General features: G+C 34.2%; 3 protein-coding genes across 4 annotated transcripts; 1 reads left to right on the top strand and 2 right to left on the bottom strand.

Annotated features, from left to right (window-relative positions):
- Positions 1-2,317: 2,317 nt before the first annotated feature.
- On the top strand, positions 2,318-4,600 carry LOC141700380 (DCC family protein At1g52590, chloroplastic). The gene is made up of 5 exons (XM_074504161.1): positions 2,318-2,541; positions 2,881-2,938; positions 3,844-3,951; positions 4,094-4,186; positions 4,289-4,600. The coding sequence occupies exons 1-5, from the start codon at positions 2,349-2,351 to the stop codon at positions 4,368-4,370; spliced, it is 534 nt and encodes a 177-aa protein (XP_074360262.1). The 5' UTR covers positions 2,318-2,348; the 3' UTR covers positions 4,371-4,600.
- Positions 4,601-4,673: 73 nt separating this feature from the next.
- LOC141700379 (putative polygalacturonase At3g15720) lies at positions 4,674-7,062 on the bottom strand. The gene is made up of 7 exons (XM_074504160.1): positions 6,892-7,062; positions 6,225-6,395; positions 6,112-6,135; positions 5,775-5,982; positions 5,536-5,617; positions 5,306-5,411; positions 4,674-4,904 (listed from the first exon to the last, which is right to left on the bottom strand). The coding sequence occupies exons 1-7, from the start codon at positions 7,021-7,023 to the stop codon at positions 4,674-4,676; spliced, it is 954 nt and encodes a 317-aa protein (XP_074360261.1). The 5' UTR covers positions 7,024-7,062.
- Positions 7,063-8,435: 1,373 nt separating this feature from the next.
- Positions 8,436-14,883, bottom strand: LOC141700378 (DEAD-box ATP-dependent RNA helicase 15-like). Of its 2 annotated transcripts, XM_074504158.1 has the most exons (12): positions 14,737-14,883; positions 14,439-14,568; positions 14,240-14,340; positions 12,977-13,149; positions 12,561-12,792; positions 12,334-12,452; positions 11,594-11,650; positions 11,307-11,491; positions 10,485-10,629; positions 10,292-10,375; positions 9,968-10,031; positions 8,436-9,238 (listed from the first exon to the last, which is right to left on the bottom strand). In XM_074504158.1, the coding sequence occupies exons 2-12, from the start codon at positions 14,552-14,554 to the stop codon at positions 9,228-9,230; spliced, it is 1,287 nt and encodes a 428-aa protein (XP_074360259.1). In that variant the 5' UTR covers positions 14,555-14,568; positions 14,737-14,883; the 3' UTR covers positions 8,436-9,227. The 2 variants fall into 2 exon arrangements, with proteins under 2 accessions (XP_074360259.1, XP_074360260.1); XM_074504159.1 differs by lacking the exon at positions 14,737-14,883 and having other exon boundaries at positions 12,977-13,272; positions 14,439-14,474.
- Positions 14,884-17,091: the final 2,208 nt, after the last annotated feature.

The raw sequence follows: 17,091 nt of genomic DNA, 5'->3' as shown, positions 1-17,091 counted from the left end.
TATAATTTGTTGTTTGTTTATCTCGTATGCTACTATGATTTTTTTGATAAAGAACATAATGTTACTCGGTGTTTTAATATAATATGGGTTTAGAGGAGTGTGACCTTAAATGTCATTTTGGGATTTAAAATGATCTAAAATATTATTTCTGAAAACTATGATTCAAAATGTCACTTTATAATAACGCCACTTCGTTCAGCATTTTTAGGTAACACTACTTCATTTCACATGTTGTTGCTTGTTTTTAATTTTTTTTATAATTCTCTAAGTAACAAAACGCAAGACTATAGAACGTGTCGGTTAGATTTTTTGAAAATGGAATGGACAGAAACGCTAGACTAATTGACGCTAAGAACCAAGACAATACATTATGGGCCTGTTTGGCGGCCAACTTATAAGCCACTTATGGCTTATAAGCCCTTAACAGCTTATCGACGAGTGTTTGTCGACCCAACTTATAAGCTGAATTTACAACTTATAAGCTGATAAGTTGAAAGTTGGCAGTGACGTACTTTTTTCCAACTTATTTTCATTTTTTCATTTTTTTCTAAAGTTTTGATTTTAAAATATAAATTTTTAAATATTTTCTAATTTAAGATTCATGAACTAAGATAATTATATTTAATAATTATTTGTTTTAATTCATTTAAGTAAAAAAAAATCTGACTTATAAGTAAATTTATCCAAACACTTATAGAACTTATAAGTATTTATCAACTTATCACTTATTTCGCACTTAATCATTTTAAGTTATAAGTTACTTATTTTAAGATTTCCCAAACGGGCACTATATAGCGTTTTGACCCCAAAAATACTATTTAATATAGCATTTTACACATATATTAAAAAAAAAATTTAAACCCAAATAAAATTGTTAAACCCTGCAATTATAAAAAATACTTTAAATTGTTTCTAAAACCTAAAAAGGATTGGTGAATTAAATTCTAAAATTGTTTATTTTTTTTTATCGTAGCAAACTCACATCTGCTACCCTTCGGGTGCGCACTAGGTAAACTCCACGAGCTCACGCAATAGTCTGCAAATTATGTAAAAAATTTTAATTTAAAATTTACATTTTTGGTTCTTACCTAAACCCTACCTTAAATTAGGCTTTAGGGTCTCGGTCCTAAACCCTAAAACCTAAACCCTAAAATCTAAACCCTAAATCAGTGTATGTTTTACTAAATTAAAATTTTAATATTTTTAAAATCCAAAAGAGGATTGGTTCACCCTAAAATATTAAAAAATATTAAATTATGGTACACTTTTAAAATTTAAAAAATTAAATTAAAAAGAATTATTAAAATGTAACATTAAATGATATTTTCGGGATCCTAAATAATACACCAAAAAAAGCTCAAAATAAGAAAAATAAAATCCAACATAACTTTAGACGATGTAACGTGATGGTCTTTAAAAATTTTAAAAAAAGAAGTAAAATGCTATATCGTGTAACGTTTTGATTTGTTTTTCAAACGCTACACGAAGACATTTTACGTCATAATTTTCAAAAATGACATTTTATACCATTTTACACCAGAGAGTGACATTTTGGTCAATTTCACGGTTTAGCTTCGGCTTAAAACTTTAAATAAATAAACTAAAATAAAAATCTAATGAGGAAATGATAATAGACGTGCTAGTTATTACGGCCATCAACCGGGAGTCCGGGACCAACGTGAACAACAACCGAACAAGAGGCTCCCAAGTTTCCACGCACAATTTGTATTTACCAAGTACTAAATGAGTGTATTAGCTTTATCTTGCCAAACTTTATTACTCCATTCTTTCTCGTTGATTTTGATACGTTTGATATTTACACGTATTTTGAGATTTCTATAAAATATAGTTTCGTAAATTTTTTTTTTTAATTTTTTTTTGAATAAAAGTTTATGCATAAAACTTTTATACAGGGAAAAAAAATTAAAAAAATATAATGAAATTATACTTTAAAATAGTATTGAAAAGCGTGCCCAAAAGTGACGCAGAGAATTAAATGACATAGAGGGAGTAATATTCATTAATCAATGTTACAAAACAAAATATTATCATCATTATTGACCATTATTCTAAAAAACGAATATCGACACTATTCGGTTAAATAACCTCTTAGTAACTAATCGGATAATCGGTAATTAATCGGATGTATTTAATAAAATATAAAATAATTAATTTATTATATTATATATATTAATTTAAAAGAATAGTATAGTGAATAATCGGAATATAAAATTGAATCGACATAATATATTAAAACAATTAATAGGTTGATTAATCGGTAAAATCGGTAAATTTTAAAACTACATTTTAAGCCTCGACTTGACTAGACTTTCTCAAAACAAAAATCGATGGCACTCATAGTACCCGCCGGCTGGGCAGGAGTTAAGGCATCACCGCCGGCGCACGTCGGCAGCTTCCGCCGTCTAACCACCACTGCTACTCTGTCACCTTTACCTCCTCGCAGCGGCGTAACTGCGGAGATGGTTAAGGAAACTTCAAGCTTCTTCCAACAAGATTCTAGGCCTATTATGCTCTTCGACGGTACGTTCCCGAGATTTGTTAGTACATATAATCATTTCTAATGCATATAAGTATAGTTATTCGAAAAAAGGACATTGAAGAGCTAAACTCTTAACCTCTGGGAACAAGAGCTCAACCACTGCACCAACTTTAACCTCCCGCATGGGAACAAGAGCTCAACTACTGCACAAACTCTGACCATTTGTTTGCAAGTTGTATACAACTGTACTGTATGGTGTACTGATCAGTAAAATTGTTTTTTGTCAGAACATAAATTGTATCTTAATACAAAAAATTTGAGTTGTTTCTGTTTCCTAATTTTTTTTTTAATTTGAATTGAGTATTTTAATTGTTTGATAGGTGTATGTAACTTGTGTAATGGAGGAGTCAAGTTTGTCCGTGATCACGATCATCAAAGGTTGGCGATTTCTCTGCTAATTGTTATGTTTAAGAGTTTAGACAGTTTCTTTCGACATCCGTGCTCCTTGTCCTCATCTTCATCAAGATAACACTAGCTATTGTATGTTACACATTTTTTTTATTGTAGATAACCCGCAGCCGCTACCATTTGGGTGCGTACTAGCTAAACCCTACGGGTTCACGCAATAACCTGCAAACCACGTGAAACAATGTCTTGGCTTTTAGAAGAAAACAAATGTTAATTTTGTGCGTTGAGAAACTGATGATGAAATTACAGAATGGGCTTATCTAGATATGTTCTGCTTAAATTAAACGGTCACTGTTGCAGACTAACATATTGAAATCACGATTGTGAGCCACTGACTAGTCTATTGTTGTGCAATGAAATTCGAATGTTTTGCATGTCCCTAACAATTTTGTGTTCCTTTGTTGCTCTATAAGCTACAGAATAATGGAGACAATGCTATATCTGAGTCTACTTAGCCGGTAAAGCACATGTAACACATAGGTAGTTTTAGCTTCATGCAAGGGAATCGTTATAAATATCCCACATAAAAAATAGCTAAATTAGTTAAGATAGTGTTAATTGACGAAGTATCTATGCTGAATAGAGAAACACCGAGTTTCTAGGATGATACTGCTTCCGGTTAACATGCAGTAACCCATAGCCCAAGCAGCCCTGAAAGTTTTCTGTTCTTGATTTCCCCTCCTAAAACAAATCGGGTTACTCATTGTAACTCCTGAGACTGGTTGTGCAAATAATTTAAATATACTTGATTGAACAACTTATTTCCTAAATTTAATCATTTTGTGTATTTTGAAAAGCTTCTTAGTATATAAAGATTCTGAAAGCAGTGAGGAAACTTTAGTCTAAGCAAAGCCTATTTGGAAATAATTTATCAGGAAAATAAGGTTTGAAGCTCTACAGAGTGAAGCAGGCAAGAAATTATTACAGAGATCCGGAAGATCTCCCGATGATATTTCAAGTGTTGTCCTGGTGGAAGAAGATAGGTAATATTTTCTGCTACCAATTAATTTTGAGACCTCAAAGTTTAGTATAAGTACTAAAAATTGACAGTTTAAGGATCAATTCACTACCTGATTTGCATTCTATGATAGCAGAAACAGGCTAAATAAAAATATGTTGTTTCAGGGCATATATAAAATCAGAAGCAGTATTGAAGATTATGGAATATATTGATTTGCCCTTTCCTCAGCTAGCTTTCTTTTTACAGTTTGTGCCGCTGTAAGTTTAACTATTCTGTTATTGAAGTTCTAAATGATTGAAGTCTTTTTTCTTATCTTTTTGTTTTTAGATTAATAATCTGATTCTGATTGATTATTATAGGTTTGTGCGGGATTTTGTATATGAAAACATTGCAGACAACCGTTATGCATTTTTTGGACGCTCTGATTCATGTGAGCTATAGAAAAACTCTGTAGCTATGGGCACAGCCGGTAAAGGCATTCAACTAAGAGATCATGACAGTTTCCTCTGTAAATACAGTACATATAATTTTATAGACTTAAAGTCTTGATACATTTTTTGCAGCTTATACACAGTTACACATCTGTACAATGATATGTGCTAAATATCAGCTTTATGAATGGTAGAGGTGTACATAGTGCAAATATTGAAAGCTCCTTGAGCCTTTTGTCATTCTTTTGTTGTAAGATGCAACGAAAACATTTTTTCATGCTAGAGACTAGTGAGTGCAGGGACAGACTATCATTCAGGGCAAAAGGCATTTGACATCAGGTATTGTATGAGACCAAGTTCCGTGAGCATTTATGCAGTTGGCATTAATCCTCTTCCCTGGAGTCATCGATCTTATGTACACTCGCTCAATTCTGATGTTGGTGCACCCATGGCTTCTGCTGCAACTCAGGTTAATCACTTGATCTGTTCCTGATGTCCCCACTATACTTTTGTAACGTATGTCACTCAACTCCACAGCTGATGTCTTCGTTGTTATGTAAAAACACATTCATACATATATATAAACAAGTGAAAAAAAGCATGTGTCAGGATTCTAATAAATTTTCTGTAAAACTAAGCATGTTATACCCTAAAATATTTACTCAAAATTCGCCTTTCGCTGTTTTGGCAATTTACTCGACTTGGACAATAGAATTGATCGATAATAATAGGGTTGTTAACATCTATTAACTTTATATTCTCAAATGAGATCTTCCTTGCATATCCGGATCCCCCCTGTGTATATGTTTATGTGTGATTGGTAAATATTAGCATTGTGAAGAAATGGCTAATAATTTTAGTAGAACAGTGCAAGTGATTGATATTTGGAAATGTTCTACGCCAGTAGGTTGCTATATTTTTATTGGAATTAAGATTGGATTTTACCTGCCAGGACTTCACTCTTACCCCAGTCAAGGTTCCTTGTAAAGTACAATTCCTCACATGGATTTCTTCCACCTCGTCGTGTCCTCCTTTCCCCAAGGCTCCAATGCTATGTTCATACGAGAAAATGACTTGTCACTTATTTAGAAGTGCAATCTATTGCTTAGACAAGTAATATTTAAGCTTATGCAGTTCAAAATTTACCTTAAATGACGATTAAAAGAGAGGATTACCTGATACCATGACCTGGTCCGCAGGATATGCCTGTGATATTGACAAAGGAGGATCCTCCGCTCACAGCTATGCAGTCATCACCTGCATGAGATCATAATCTAGATGGTCAAGTTTTATTACCAACTCTAAGAACCTGTATGAATTACTACATAAATATAGAACATTTACTAAATATGCTAATAAGATTTATATAGGATCCAAATATAGAATTTATGTGCTGGTGGTGGAGAAATCATACCAGTTCCTATGTAAGAGTTCTTGACAGTCACATTCTTTGAGCCAGAGACGTTGATACCATCCGTGTTGGGGCTTGTTTCAGGGGCTGTTATCCGTAGGTTAGATAAAACGGCATCATAGCAATTTGTTAGTATTATATGAACTCGTGGGCTATTACTATGTGTTAGACCACTCAATCGAAGACCGTTGCAGCTATGAAATACCAGTGCCTGCCCATTTTATAATTGTAAGAACAGTATAAACATATACAAGTATGAAGGATATTAGAGATCTGAAAATTGAGTACCAAGTAATGTACAACAGGAACTGGGATTCTTAAGATAATAATATTTACTTACAGACGGTCCCTTGCAAGTTCTACCCTACAGAACATGAAAAGATATTATAAGTAAATATTTATTTGATTAATTAATTAATTATATATAATAATATAAGTTACATAATTACATACAGTGTGCAGATCCTGAAGACAAGGTTGAGACCACCAAGCAGAGCCTTGACCATCAATCTGACCATCTCCAGTAATGACAAGTCCGTTGATGTAGGAAAAGGTGAGCCATGCATTGATGTGGTATCCAGTCCATTCTAGTTTATTGTTTGGTGCTACTATTGTTCCTGACAACTGCATGTATGTAATGTACTATACAGTAGAGTTAGAAGTTCAATATGGTCATGTGATCATCTCAGGGAGAAACTATCAGGTGACATTCCTTGAACCACTCAAAGTTTTGACTATACTTGTGCCTACAATATGTTATCCGGACTCTTCAATTTTCCTCAAGTACCCGTGTCGGATATTCGACACGTGGACATCGGTATGGACAGTCGGACACCTATTTTAGGCAAAAAATATCTAAAAATATTGCCGAGTCCGACGCTTGGACACTTTTAGCCGAGTCCGGGTAACATATGCCTACATTGTTTCACTATTCTCAATTTTTATATGGTTGAGTAGGTTTTTGAATGTTCATTGATTTACAGTATGTTCTTCAAATATCTCAAAACACACACACACACACACACACGAGACCTTGGCTAGGCTGTTACAAATCCCTTCCCAGTTCCTACTATAACAGTGTCGACATGAACAATGAATATAGTGTCACACAAGCTTTTACCTTGAGGTAGATGTTGGGAGACTTGCACGGGCCACTAAATTGCAGTGGCTTCAAGAGAAATGTTTTGTTTTGTGGAATAATCAGAGTAGAATCAAACGATTTACCCTGGCAAGCCGCCTTCCATGCCTTCATAAACGCCTAATTACAAAAAATAACGTAGACATATATAAGTAGGAAAAGAACCCCATAAATGTAAACCCTTTAAGATGCAAGAACTGGAGGTAGCATAGACAATGTTGAATTGCAGGGTATCTAAGATTTCTATAGGGAAGCGAGAGAGATACTTGGGAGTCATCGATAGTTCCATCACCAATCGCTCCATAGCTCATCACATTGTAAGAATTGTTGGCAGTCGTGGAAGAAGAAGTAGATAACCGGAGATTTGCTGAAAAGCTGAATGACGAGGAGATCATGACTAGAACCAAAAATACTATGATGGCTGTCAAATGATCCATTTCCAACCATAAGATATATAGTTCTTATACTAGTATACTAGTATCCTACTATGGTATCACACAATTCTTGGTTATCATATCTTTTCCTAGCTAGTCAATGTATATATGTAGATGTCAGCTTTCTCTATGTTATTGGGGTTTGTTTTGGTTTCTCAAGTCTAAGGGTCAGGAAGAATTGCATAAATCCAAAATGCAAAAAATGTGATGGTGTTGTCTTTAATAGTTTGTTTATTATCGATATTATTATATCAGAACGGAACATGTGATAACAATACTTCTAGAAAATTTGCAATTTCTAATTAATTAGTAATTACACACACCAGGATAACCTCCCGGAAGGGATAAGAGCTCAACCATTATACCAATCGCAACCCTTTGTTGATAATTTGCGAAGTCACGCGGTCTAAAATGAAAGGTTTGCTTTTGTTTTTAGATATTCTGAGACCATGTACAAAATCTAATAAAATGTCAAAAAAAAATTGTTATCCTATAGTTTGGCATTTAAACAGTTTTCACCCTAATTACACAAAACTATAGATGAATATGAATTCTGGGAAACTACAAAAGCTTCACATAGAAACGACGTTACTTTTTGTGGGGGAATTAGTTTATCAAGATTTTTTCCATCACATAAGCCAAACGATCCTAAGTCTTTCCTAAAGTAAAAGTGTTAACCAAAGTCCTTTGAATTATTTTTTTTACTAATCAGGCTTATATGCCTTACACTTGAGTATATTCTCTAACAAATTTATAATAAATTTAGAGGTGAACGAAAATCGAACCGATAGTCTGGGAGTCTGAGACGACAAGAGATAAGCTCTTAACCATCTGAGCTATTTACTCGTACTTCTTGGATGAGTCCTTTGAATTTAGTAACATACAAAACACTTTCGTATACAATAAACAAGATCTTTGCTCCTTGGAGATCATCATGAATCATGATTCATGCGTGCCCATTTCTGCTTCCCCAAGATGGGTCGTGGCCGTCATGGTCTACTCGGACTGGTTCACAATCATACCGGGTATCAATTTCACATTGGCCTACGAGGACCATCATAAATCTAACCTAAAACACGAAATACAAACATGTGCAAACCTCAGTACCATTATGCTTTTATACACCCTGGTCTTGGCCATTTTGATCATCATTTACAATTGTCTCGATTTATGCTTGACCGGTGCTCGTGCAAAGGCTCAAATACCCAGCACACAGAGATATTAAATATACAATTTTCGTACTATCACAACGCATGTGAACTTACCATTACAATAGGGGTGTACACGGGTCGGTTCGGCTTTTGGTTTCTTTTGGCTCACCCCTGATGACAATCAGGTCTCGCAAGTAACCTCACAAATCCAGAGTAGTGTAGTGATTACAGACAAGACTACAGAAGCTTGAACACCAATGTTTCCTTGTAGGTGTTAAATGTCGTAAACTGTTGACGCATTCAATGTAGTTGACTGGCACCGTGCCCCTTTATTCTGAAATCTATTACACCAATCTGGAAGTAAAAGCCCAAATAATTTTCTTCTACTTAAACATAGAAGGAACACAATGATCTGTGGCAAAGCAATTGAAAAGGATTTTGCTACTTGCGAGAAACTACGGATGATATTCTCTGATTAAAATATATAATTTATCATACAAGCCCCACTCTAAAATTAATAGTTCACCTTTTCACCGACTGGACCAAAATTAAGGGAAAACTGAAATCAATAAGATCCGGTACTAGAGTCAATCGCACCTCCAACCAACATGTGATTCTACAAGAAAAATGCTTCCACTAGATAATAAACTTGAAACTACAACGCCTCACTTGATACCACCACCCTGGCAGAGTTCCAATCTCCAGCCTCAGAAACACTCCAGGATCTGACATCTTAAGATGGCACTACACAAAATAAAAGAAAACATTAGCAAAGTTATCATATGAAAGTTGCTGGTTACATTTTAAAGTTTTAAAACTGCACCTAGGAGAAACAAGGAATAAATTAGCAAAATTTCATATCATTCGCCTAAATTTTAACACCATCTCATCCAACAGAACAGACTAATAGATGCTCTCTTCCTTTTCCTTTCTTTTTTCAATCTTAATTTAAAGTATGAACACAATTCTCATGGAGCGCTGCCCTTCTCGGGGTCATCTGAGCAGTGAATCAGACATGGTACACAAACTGATATTTCATTCCACAACAGTACTAAGGGTGTGTTCACTTGGGGAGAATGGAAAGGGGAAGAGATATAAAGAAAATTACAAAAAAAATATATGAAGAAAGAGAGTATGTATGAGAGTGTAGTGAATGAAAATGAGCGAGTAAGATTTTATATCATGAAGATTGTATGGAAAATGATGAGGAAGGAGAATGGATCATTCCCTCCAAAACACATGGGTTTTAAGTTTAGTTTAAATTATTTGGAAAGGAACGAAGGAAAGAATGATAATTACAAACACTTCATCTTTTTTTCCCAAAAACTAGTACAAATTTCATCTCATTCTCTCCCCATTCCATTCCATCCAAGTGAACACAACCTAAAAGTCAGTAAAATGCAGAAACAGGTCATTCTGTACAATGTTCTTAAAAGATTTAAATTATCTAGAAATCCAGGTAAAGAGACGTACTATATGTAGATGTATCTATTTGCTCTGGAAGCATCTTTATATCCACCTCAAATCTCTCCTGGACCTGAAAAATACGAATCCACGTGATTAATAAAAACTGAAAACATCAAAACACTTAAACCACTGTTCACAGCACACTAACCCTTAATAAATACTGAAAACATCAGAACACTTAAACCCCTGTTCACAGCACACTAACCCCTAAATTTTCTAAATTAAAAAATTAAACGGACTGAACCACAAAGCTTATAATATGATCCCTTTGAATGTCACTGAGGCATGGAACAAAATTTAGGAGATAATCGATAACCAGGTTTCACATACCTGATTTAGAACATCAGAGTCTGAAGTTGATGAAACACAAGTAATTGCAAGGCCTTTGGTCCCAAACCTACCTGCCCTGCCAACCTGGTAATATAATCAAAGTAGAGAAGGCAAGTAAGAAGCAGCACAGGAAGTCAGGAACACAGTGTAAAAATATCCACAGAAGAAATAACATCTACATCTAAATACCTACCCTGTGAAGGTATGTGTCTGCAGAATCGGGCATGTCATAGTTTATAACAATATTGACACGTTCGATATCGATACCTCTGCCGACCAAGTCAGTAGCAACAAGAATTCTTTTGTGGCCCTCCTTAAAATTCTTGTAGCGTGTCAACCTGAAAAGGTAAACGATAAAGTACAATGATACAAAAAGGGGCTTGCACTACAACTAGTCATGAAATATGCATTAACACATTTAAATCCATGGCAAACAAAAACACATTTCAGAGTACTAACAGAAATGACACAACAGCAATCATATAACTTTTACGGTCATCGGACAGACCAGGGCTTGCATACAACAATAAATATGGATTCAAAATGACAAGAAAAACACAAACAATAAAATCAAACCAATACATCAGTGTTCCTAGATTCCCGGTACATACCAGTGCAGAGTAACGGGACCAATTACATGGAAGTACAACATAATCTCTGATAGTGGTCACCATTGCACTAACACACGATAATGTTATTGAACACCAAACAAATAAATTACACAAACATAAATAAACTTACATCAAAATGAAGAACAGACACCTGTAAACAAGCATATGTACAAAGCTAAATGTGATTTCTGACGATTCTGAAGTGCTCAATAACAGGCAGGTTAAGATTACTTATTACCACAGGTTTCAAGTTAAAATTTAGATAGAGCTGCAATTTCAAGAAAAATAAAGTGGAGATACTGTAAATCCTAAGGTGCCAAAGTTAGCACCAATATATTGAACAGCATCAGTTACATGCACAATTTTCTAGGTCAATAAAGGAAAATCATAACACTCGCACATACCTTTCTTCCTGAGACATCCCAGAATGGATGCAAATTGAAGGGAAATTGCATTCCACTAGAAGTTTGTTTAATTCTGCAGCTCTACTAACACTCTTCACAAAAATAACCACTTGATTAAAATCCAGGGCATCAAGAAGATCATTAAGCTTGCGGTTCTTTTCCATCTCACTCAACTTAATATAATGCTAAAACATGAAACAGAAGAAATAATTAGATAAATCTGTAAAACAAATTGTAACACAAATACACAATAAAGTAATCCGTAAATTGTTAGTTAAAACATCTACCTGGACAAGCCCGTGAAGAGTTAACTTGGAGTCATCATCAACATATATTTCCATTGGCTGAAAAGAAGTAAAACATAATTTAAGAACCCCTACTTACAAAATTCTGTACTATTACTAATCAAAACCTGGTGACCTAATCACTAAGGTTTTAGATGCCACTAAAACCCTACTTGTCAATAACGAATATTGAAGCATATAAATGAGAAGTAAATTAAGCAAACAATCAAGAAAATAAGTTAAAATTTTTGAGTTAAATCAACTCAGGTTTCATTACATAGGAAATAATATAGTGAACTCCCAATTAAAATAAGATGTTGGTATTACTAATACGATGGAAATTGTAATATTACTGTGTCATCTAGCCAGGCATACTGATAATGTCAATGAAGTATAAAAAAGAAGAATCAACGATTAATTAGAGAAAAAAAATTGTCCTTGTCAGCAAGCATGGATAAAACCAAATAAACGTGTTTTTAAAATGAATATTCACTAACACTTATAACCATAACGGGTCACTCATTAAGTACATCTTAATAAAACTAAAATAAATAGGAGTTGCACACTTGTACTTGTCAAAAACATATAGAAACACAAAACGAATCTAAAAAATCTATATATTATGCTAGATTACTTCAGGGTTCAGGGATTCAGAAACACAAAAGAGACAAACACTAAAAATTGGTTGAACAACTTGGCCTGTGAGACATTAAAGAAAGGCCAGAATTTTTAGAAGTACATACATCTTGCATAAATTTTTTGCACACAGGTCGAATCTCCTTGCTGAGTGTGGCAGAAAACATCATTACTTGCTTGTCATGAGGTGTCATCTTAAAAATATCCTGCACATCTTTCCTCATGTCTGAAGAGAAAAAAAGCACATACCCATAATATGTTAATAAAGAGTAAGAGAATGCAACCTGTGGTAAGACTTTACAAGAAATAGATTATTATAAAATTGAATGCATACCAAGTGACTCGAGCATCTTATCGCACTCATCAAGGATGAAATGCCTCACATTCTTTAAGCCCAAGTTCTTATCTCGAGCTAGACCCAATATTCTACCAGGGGTACCAACAACAACATGGGGGCACTCATTTTTCAGTAAATCCTTGTGAATCTTAATGTTGACACCACCATAGAAGACAGCAACTTTTATATCAGGCAGGTAGGTACTGAACCTCTCAAACTCATGACAAATCTGTAAGATAAATAGCAAGTAGAAGATTAAGATCTTCTATTATCAATTTACTATCTGTAAGATAAATAGCAAGTTGAAAATTAAGACCTTCTATTATCAATTTACGTAAATAAAGCCATTGTAAAGATTCTAGCAAAGGAATGCATATCGTCACAAACTTAAAAAAATTGAATTGAAGGCTAACCTGGTAAGCCAATTCTCTCGTATGGCACAGAACAAGGGCAGAAACTTGACCTGCCACGGGTTCAATCTGCTGAAGAGTAGATAAAACAAATACAGCAGTTTTTCCCATCCCGGATTTTGCTTGACAAATGACATCCATTCCTAAGATAGCTTGAGGTATGCACTCGTGTTGCACTGATGAATAAGTAAGAAAAGAAAATCCGTACGGATGAATCCTCGGTAAATAAAAGTAGTGTTCCAAAACTTTATGGTACCAGATCAATTTGGGGCAGAGTACTATAACTTAGTTGTATTTACCTGAAATAAAAAATAGAAGGCACAAGAATATTAATAGATGTATAGCATTTACTGTGAATAACGAATCTAAAATCTAAATAGTAAACCATACACACCACACCGTCATCTAGTCAATATGCACAACAGAGCATTCTGGATAGTAATATTGATACCTAAATGATTTGTTAGGTCCCATTAGTAGTATAACAAATTTCAGGAGTGTAATCATTTTACTTCAGGAAGCAAATCAATATCCATATTCTGAAATCACCTCTATGTTTTCAATATACAAAATGGTGCTGCTCCTCATGTCATGTACGATCAGCAGGTAAGTCTTTATTGTCACAATTAGATGCATGTCTTGCAATCACTTAACGGTCCTCAAAACTTTTCTGTCCACTTATTTACGGTAAAAATGAAAAGGTACTACAGAAGTACTAGAATATTCAAAATTATGTTGCTAAAGTTTCACGGTTATGGCCTGTCAGAGCACTTTCATTACGTTAACTGAACTCCTGTATAAAGGTTTTAAGTTGTTGTGTAGATCGTGTTGTAATAGAAGGTTGTATGCAGACCTTCCATATTTTAAGAAAACACATAAGAAGTTTAGATAAAACCGTTGCTTCATATCAAATTGCAATTACAGTAAACATAAAACTAACCATACAAGATCTTAGAGTTCGGATAACTATATATACTAAAAGACAAGCAGGTAAAATAGTTTTAATACAACATCAACTTATGACAAGGTTAATCGGTACAAGTTCTTTTGAGTTCAGATAACTATTTATACTAAAAGACGGCAAGCAGGCGAAATAATTTTAATACATCAGCAACCTATGACAAGGTTAATCCGTATAAGTTGTTCGAGCTCAGATAATTATTTACACTAAAATACAGCAAGCAAGCGACATAAATATAAAAAGCATATTGTACAACAGCAACTTTTAAACTAGACTAATTAAAGATCCAATAAATCAAATCTTGCCTTCCGAAGGATGCTCAAATCCGGAATCCACGATGGCTCGGAGAAGCTCCGGCTTCAACAAGAAGTCCCTGAATCCCGAGCTGTGAATACCAACATAACCTCTACACAAACAAAACAGTAAACAATTCAACATAAGCAATAATTCAAATTCAAAGCACTTAATATAAGTAAACACATATAAAGCGAGTTAAAAATTTACTTTTTGACGGCGTCACCACCGGCCTTAGCAGTGGCAGAGTCAGGGGCTTTCTCGTCTTCTTCCTCGTAATCGATGAGCTCTTCTTCGTAAGCATCGTTGTCTTTAATCTCTCCCATTATATTATATAATTCTACAATTCACAAAGAGAGGGAGAGGGAGAGCGAGAGAGAGAGGGAGAGAGAGCGGGATAGGGAGAGAGAGAGAGAGAGAGAGAGAGAGAGATTTAATTAAGTTAATTGAGAGAGAGGGAGAGAGAGAGAGTATTTACAAAATTGAATTTCTAGGGTTTATGATGTACCTTAGGGTTAAGAGTATGGAGCAAAAAAAGGACCGAATTATTTTGAATCGGATCTGAAGATGATTTGAATTAGGGCTGGGGGAATAGCAATCGCGTAGGTATAAATACAGCTTTAGAAGCTTAAGGATGGGCTGTTCCAAAACTTGGAATTACTTTATTTGGGCTGCTTGTCCTTGGGCCTGTTTAGCACAAGTGTCTTTAATTTGTCCCTCTTTTTCTCAATTACAATAGCATTTCCTAATGCTAAAAATGTGTCAAACATGCCATAAATAAATATTATAGAAATTATGTAAAAACTAATCCACTCCGATGGTGCATTCCTGTCCGCTAAAATTTTAGTCAACCTCCCTATATTGGCTATATTTATCGAATATGTACAGACCTGTAGTTAAATTACACATCATCTGCTTAAAGCATCTTCAACCATCAAGAACCCTTAGCTAAAAACTTGGTTGGCATACCAAAAATAAAAAATATAGTCAATCTCTTCAAAAATTCACACCCCCACCCCTTATTTATAAATATAGTCAACTAACTGTAGATGGTTATATTTGTCGATTCACTACAGACCTGCAAGAAATATGTAGGACACATCAATTATTACCGTATTAAAGTAATATATACTTTATTACAATCTAAAATATTAATAACATACTATTTTAAATTATATTCAACCAATATAGTCAATATCATCGAAGTAAAATGTCTTACAAGTTCAGCAAATTTTACATAATATTTTACATGTCCAATTTAACCAATCATTACAGTCAACCCCATTGGAGATACCCTTACCATATCGAAATAATGCATTCTATTTATAATAATTTAAAATAATATTTAATTACTATTTTTAAAATATAGTCAATTACTATAGTCAACTCCATCGGAGTAAATAAGTTAACAGGTTCAGCATAAACATTATTTTATGTCATTTTAGCCAATCACTTTAGGCAACATCATTGAAGATGCTCTTAGTATGTTACGATTTCCATCAACAATTTTACGTTTTTTAAAATTTTTTCAATATTTAAAATGTTTGAAACAACCTTTCCAAATAGAAGAAAACATGTTGAAAATTTAAATTCAGCATACTTACGATAAGTTTTTAAGATAAAAAAAATGCAGTACATGTATTATCCACGAACACAATGATCTAAACAATTCGAATTTGTATCTTGCCCAGATCATCTTTGTTGTTAAGTAACCAGTCCATCTAAAACATTAAGGTGGTAGATGAAAGCCCCAACAGGATTTTATACTCTTTAACACCCCCCGCCCCTCAATCGTACGATACTTTTCGCTACGATTGACAACGACAAATACAACCAATACCAATATCAACAAACAATATTTAAATTAAATAAATAGGGGTGGGAGGACCCGAACTCGAGTCCCTCCCTAAACCGAACTCTGATACCATATTAAGTAACAGTCCATCTAAAACCTTAAGGTGGTAGAGAAAGGTCCCAACAAGAGCTTATACTCTTTAACATTTGTAACATGAATAGGACTCATAGGTGGTGCGCTCGTGGGGGCAACCCAAATGAATATCAAAATGAAGGTTGAAGGTTGGGTGCTTGTGGGGCGGCCTAGCCCGACCTCGAATAAGCGAGGGCCTAGATCTGGTTCATTCCTCCCAGTTTGCGAAAATGAATGAATCGGAAGGGGGTTGTACCCTTTTTAATCCTTTTGAATATTTAAAATGTTTTTATTTGAAACAACTTTTCCTCACTAAAGTAAACATGTTGAAAATTGATAAATTTTAAGATTTAAAAAAATGCAGTACATCTATTATCCCATTGATTAATTTGAAAACAAAATATATGTACTTGATTGTGATATTCAAAAATTTCGTTATCTTGTTCGAATACACTGGCAGAAAACGATAAGTCAATGCATTTAGCTATAGATTTCAATTTTAGAACGAGGAAAAAATTAGAGGAGCATGTTCAATTCTCAATATTATTTCAATCTCCCTAATTCTGCTATGTTTTTTGAACCGCATTTGAATGATTTTCAACGCATTATGTGTAACTCATGGTTCGAGCAACTAAGGTCTCTGATTGAATTTTGTGTATATTTAAGCTTAAACACTACTCCCTCTATTTTTTTTGCATGACGTTTTAGGTTTTCTTTCTTGTTTACAAATATATGACGTTCTCTCTTTTCAAGGACAGGTGTATAATAGTTTACCACTATTACCCCTATTTACTGCTTATAATATTTTCAATGAACCTAGAAAAATGAAAAGTCCGGGTGATCTATTCATATCACTAACCCGTAATATTTATATAGCACTATAATAGAGGAGCATGTAAGGCATATGTCATAGCCTATTTGTATATTCGAGGATTC

This window comes from Apium graveolens, unplaced genomic scaffold, assembly GCF_009905375.1.
Source record: "Apium graveolens cultivar Ventura unplaced genomic scaffold, ASM990537v1 ctg2287, whole genome shotgun sequence".
Classification (NCBI taxonomy): domain Eukaryota; kingdom Viridiplantae; phylum Streptophyta; class Magnoliopsida; order Apiales; family Apiaceae; genus Apium; species Apium graveolens.
Note: the sequence above shows the minus strand (reverse complement) of the source record. Positions and strands in the feature narration are given on the sequence as shown.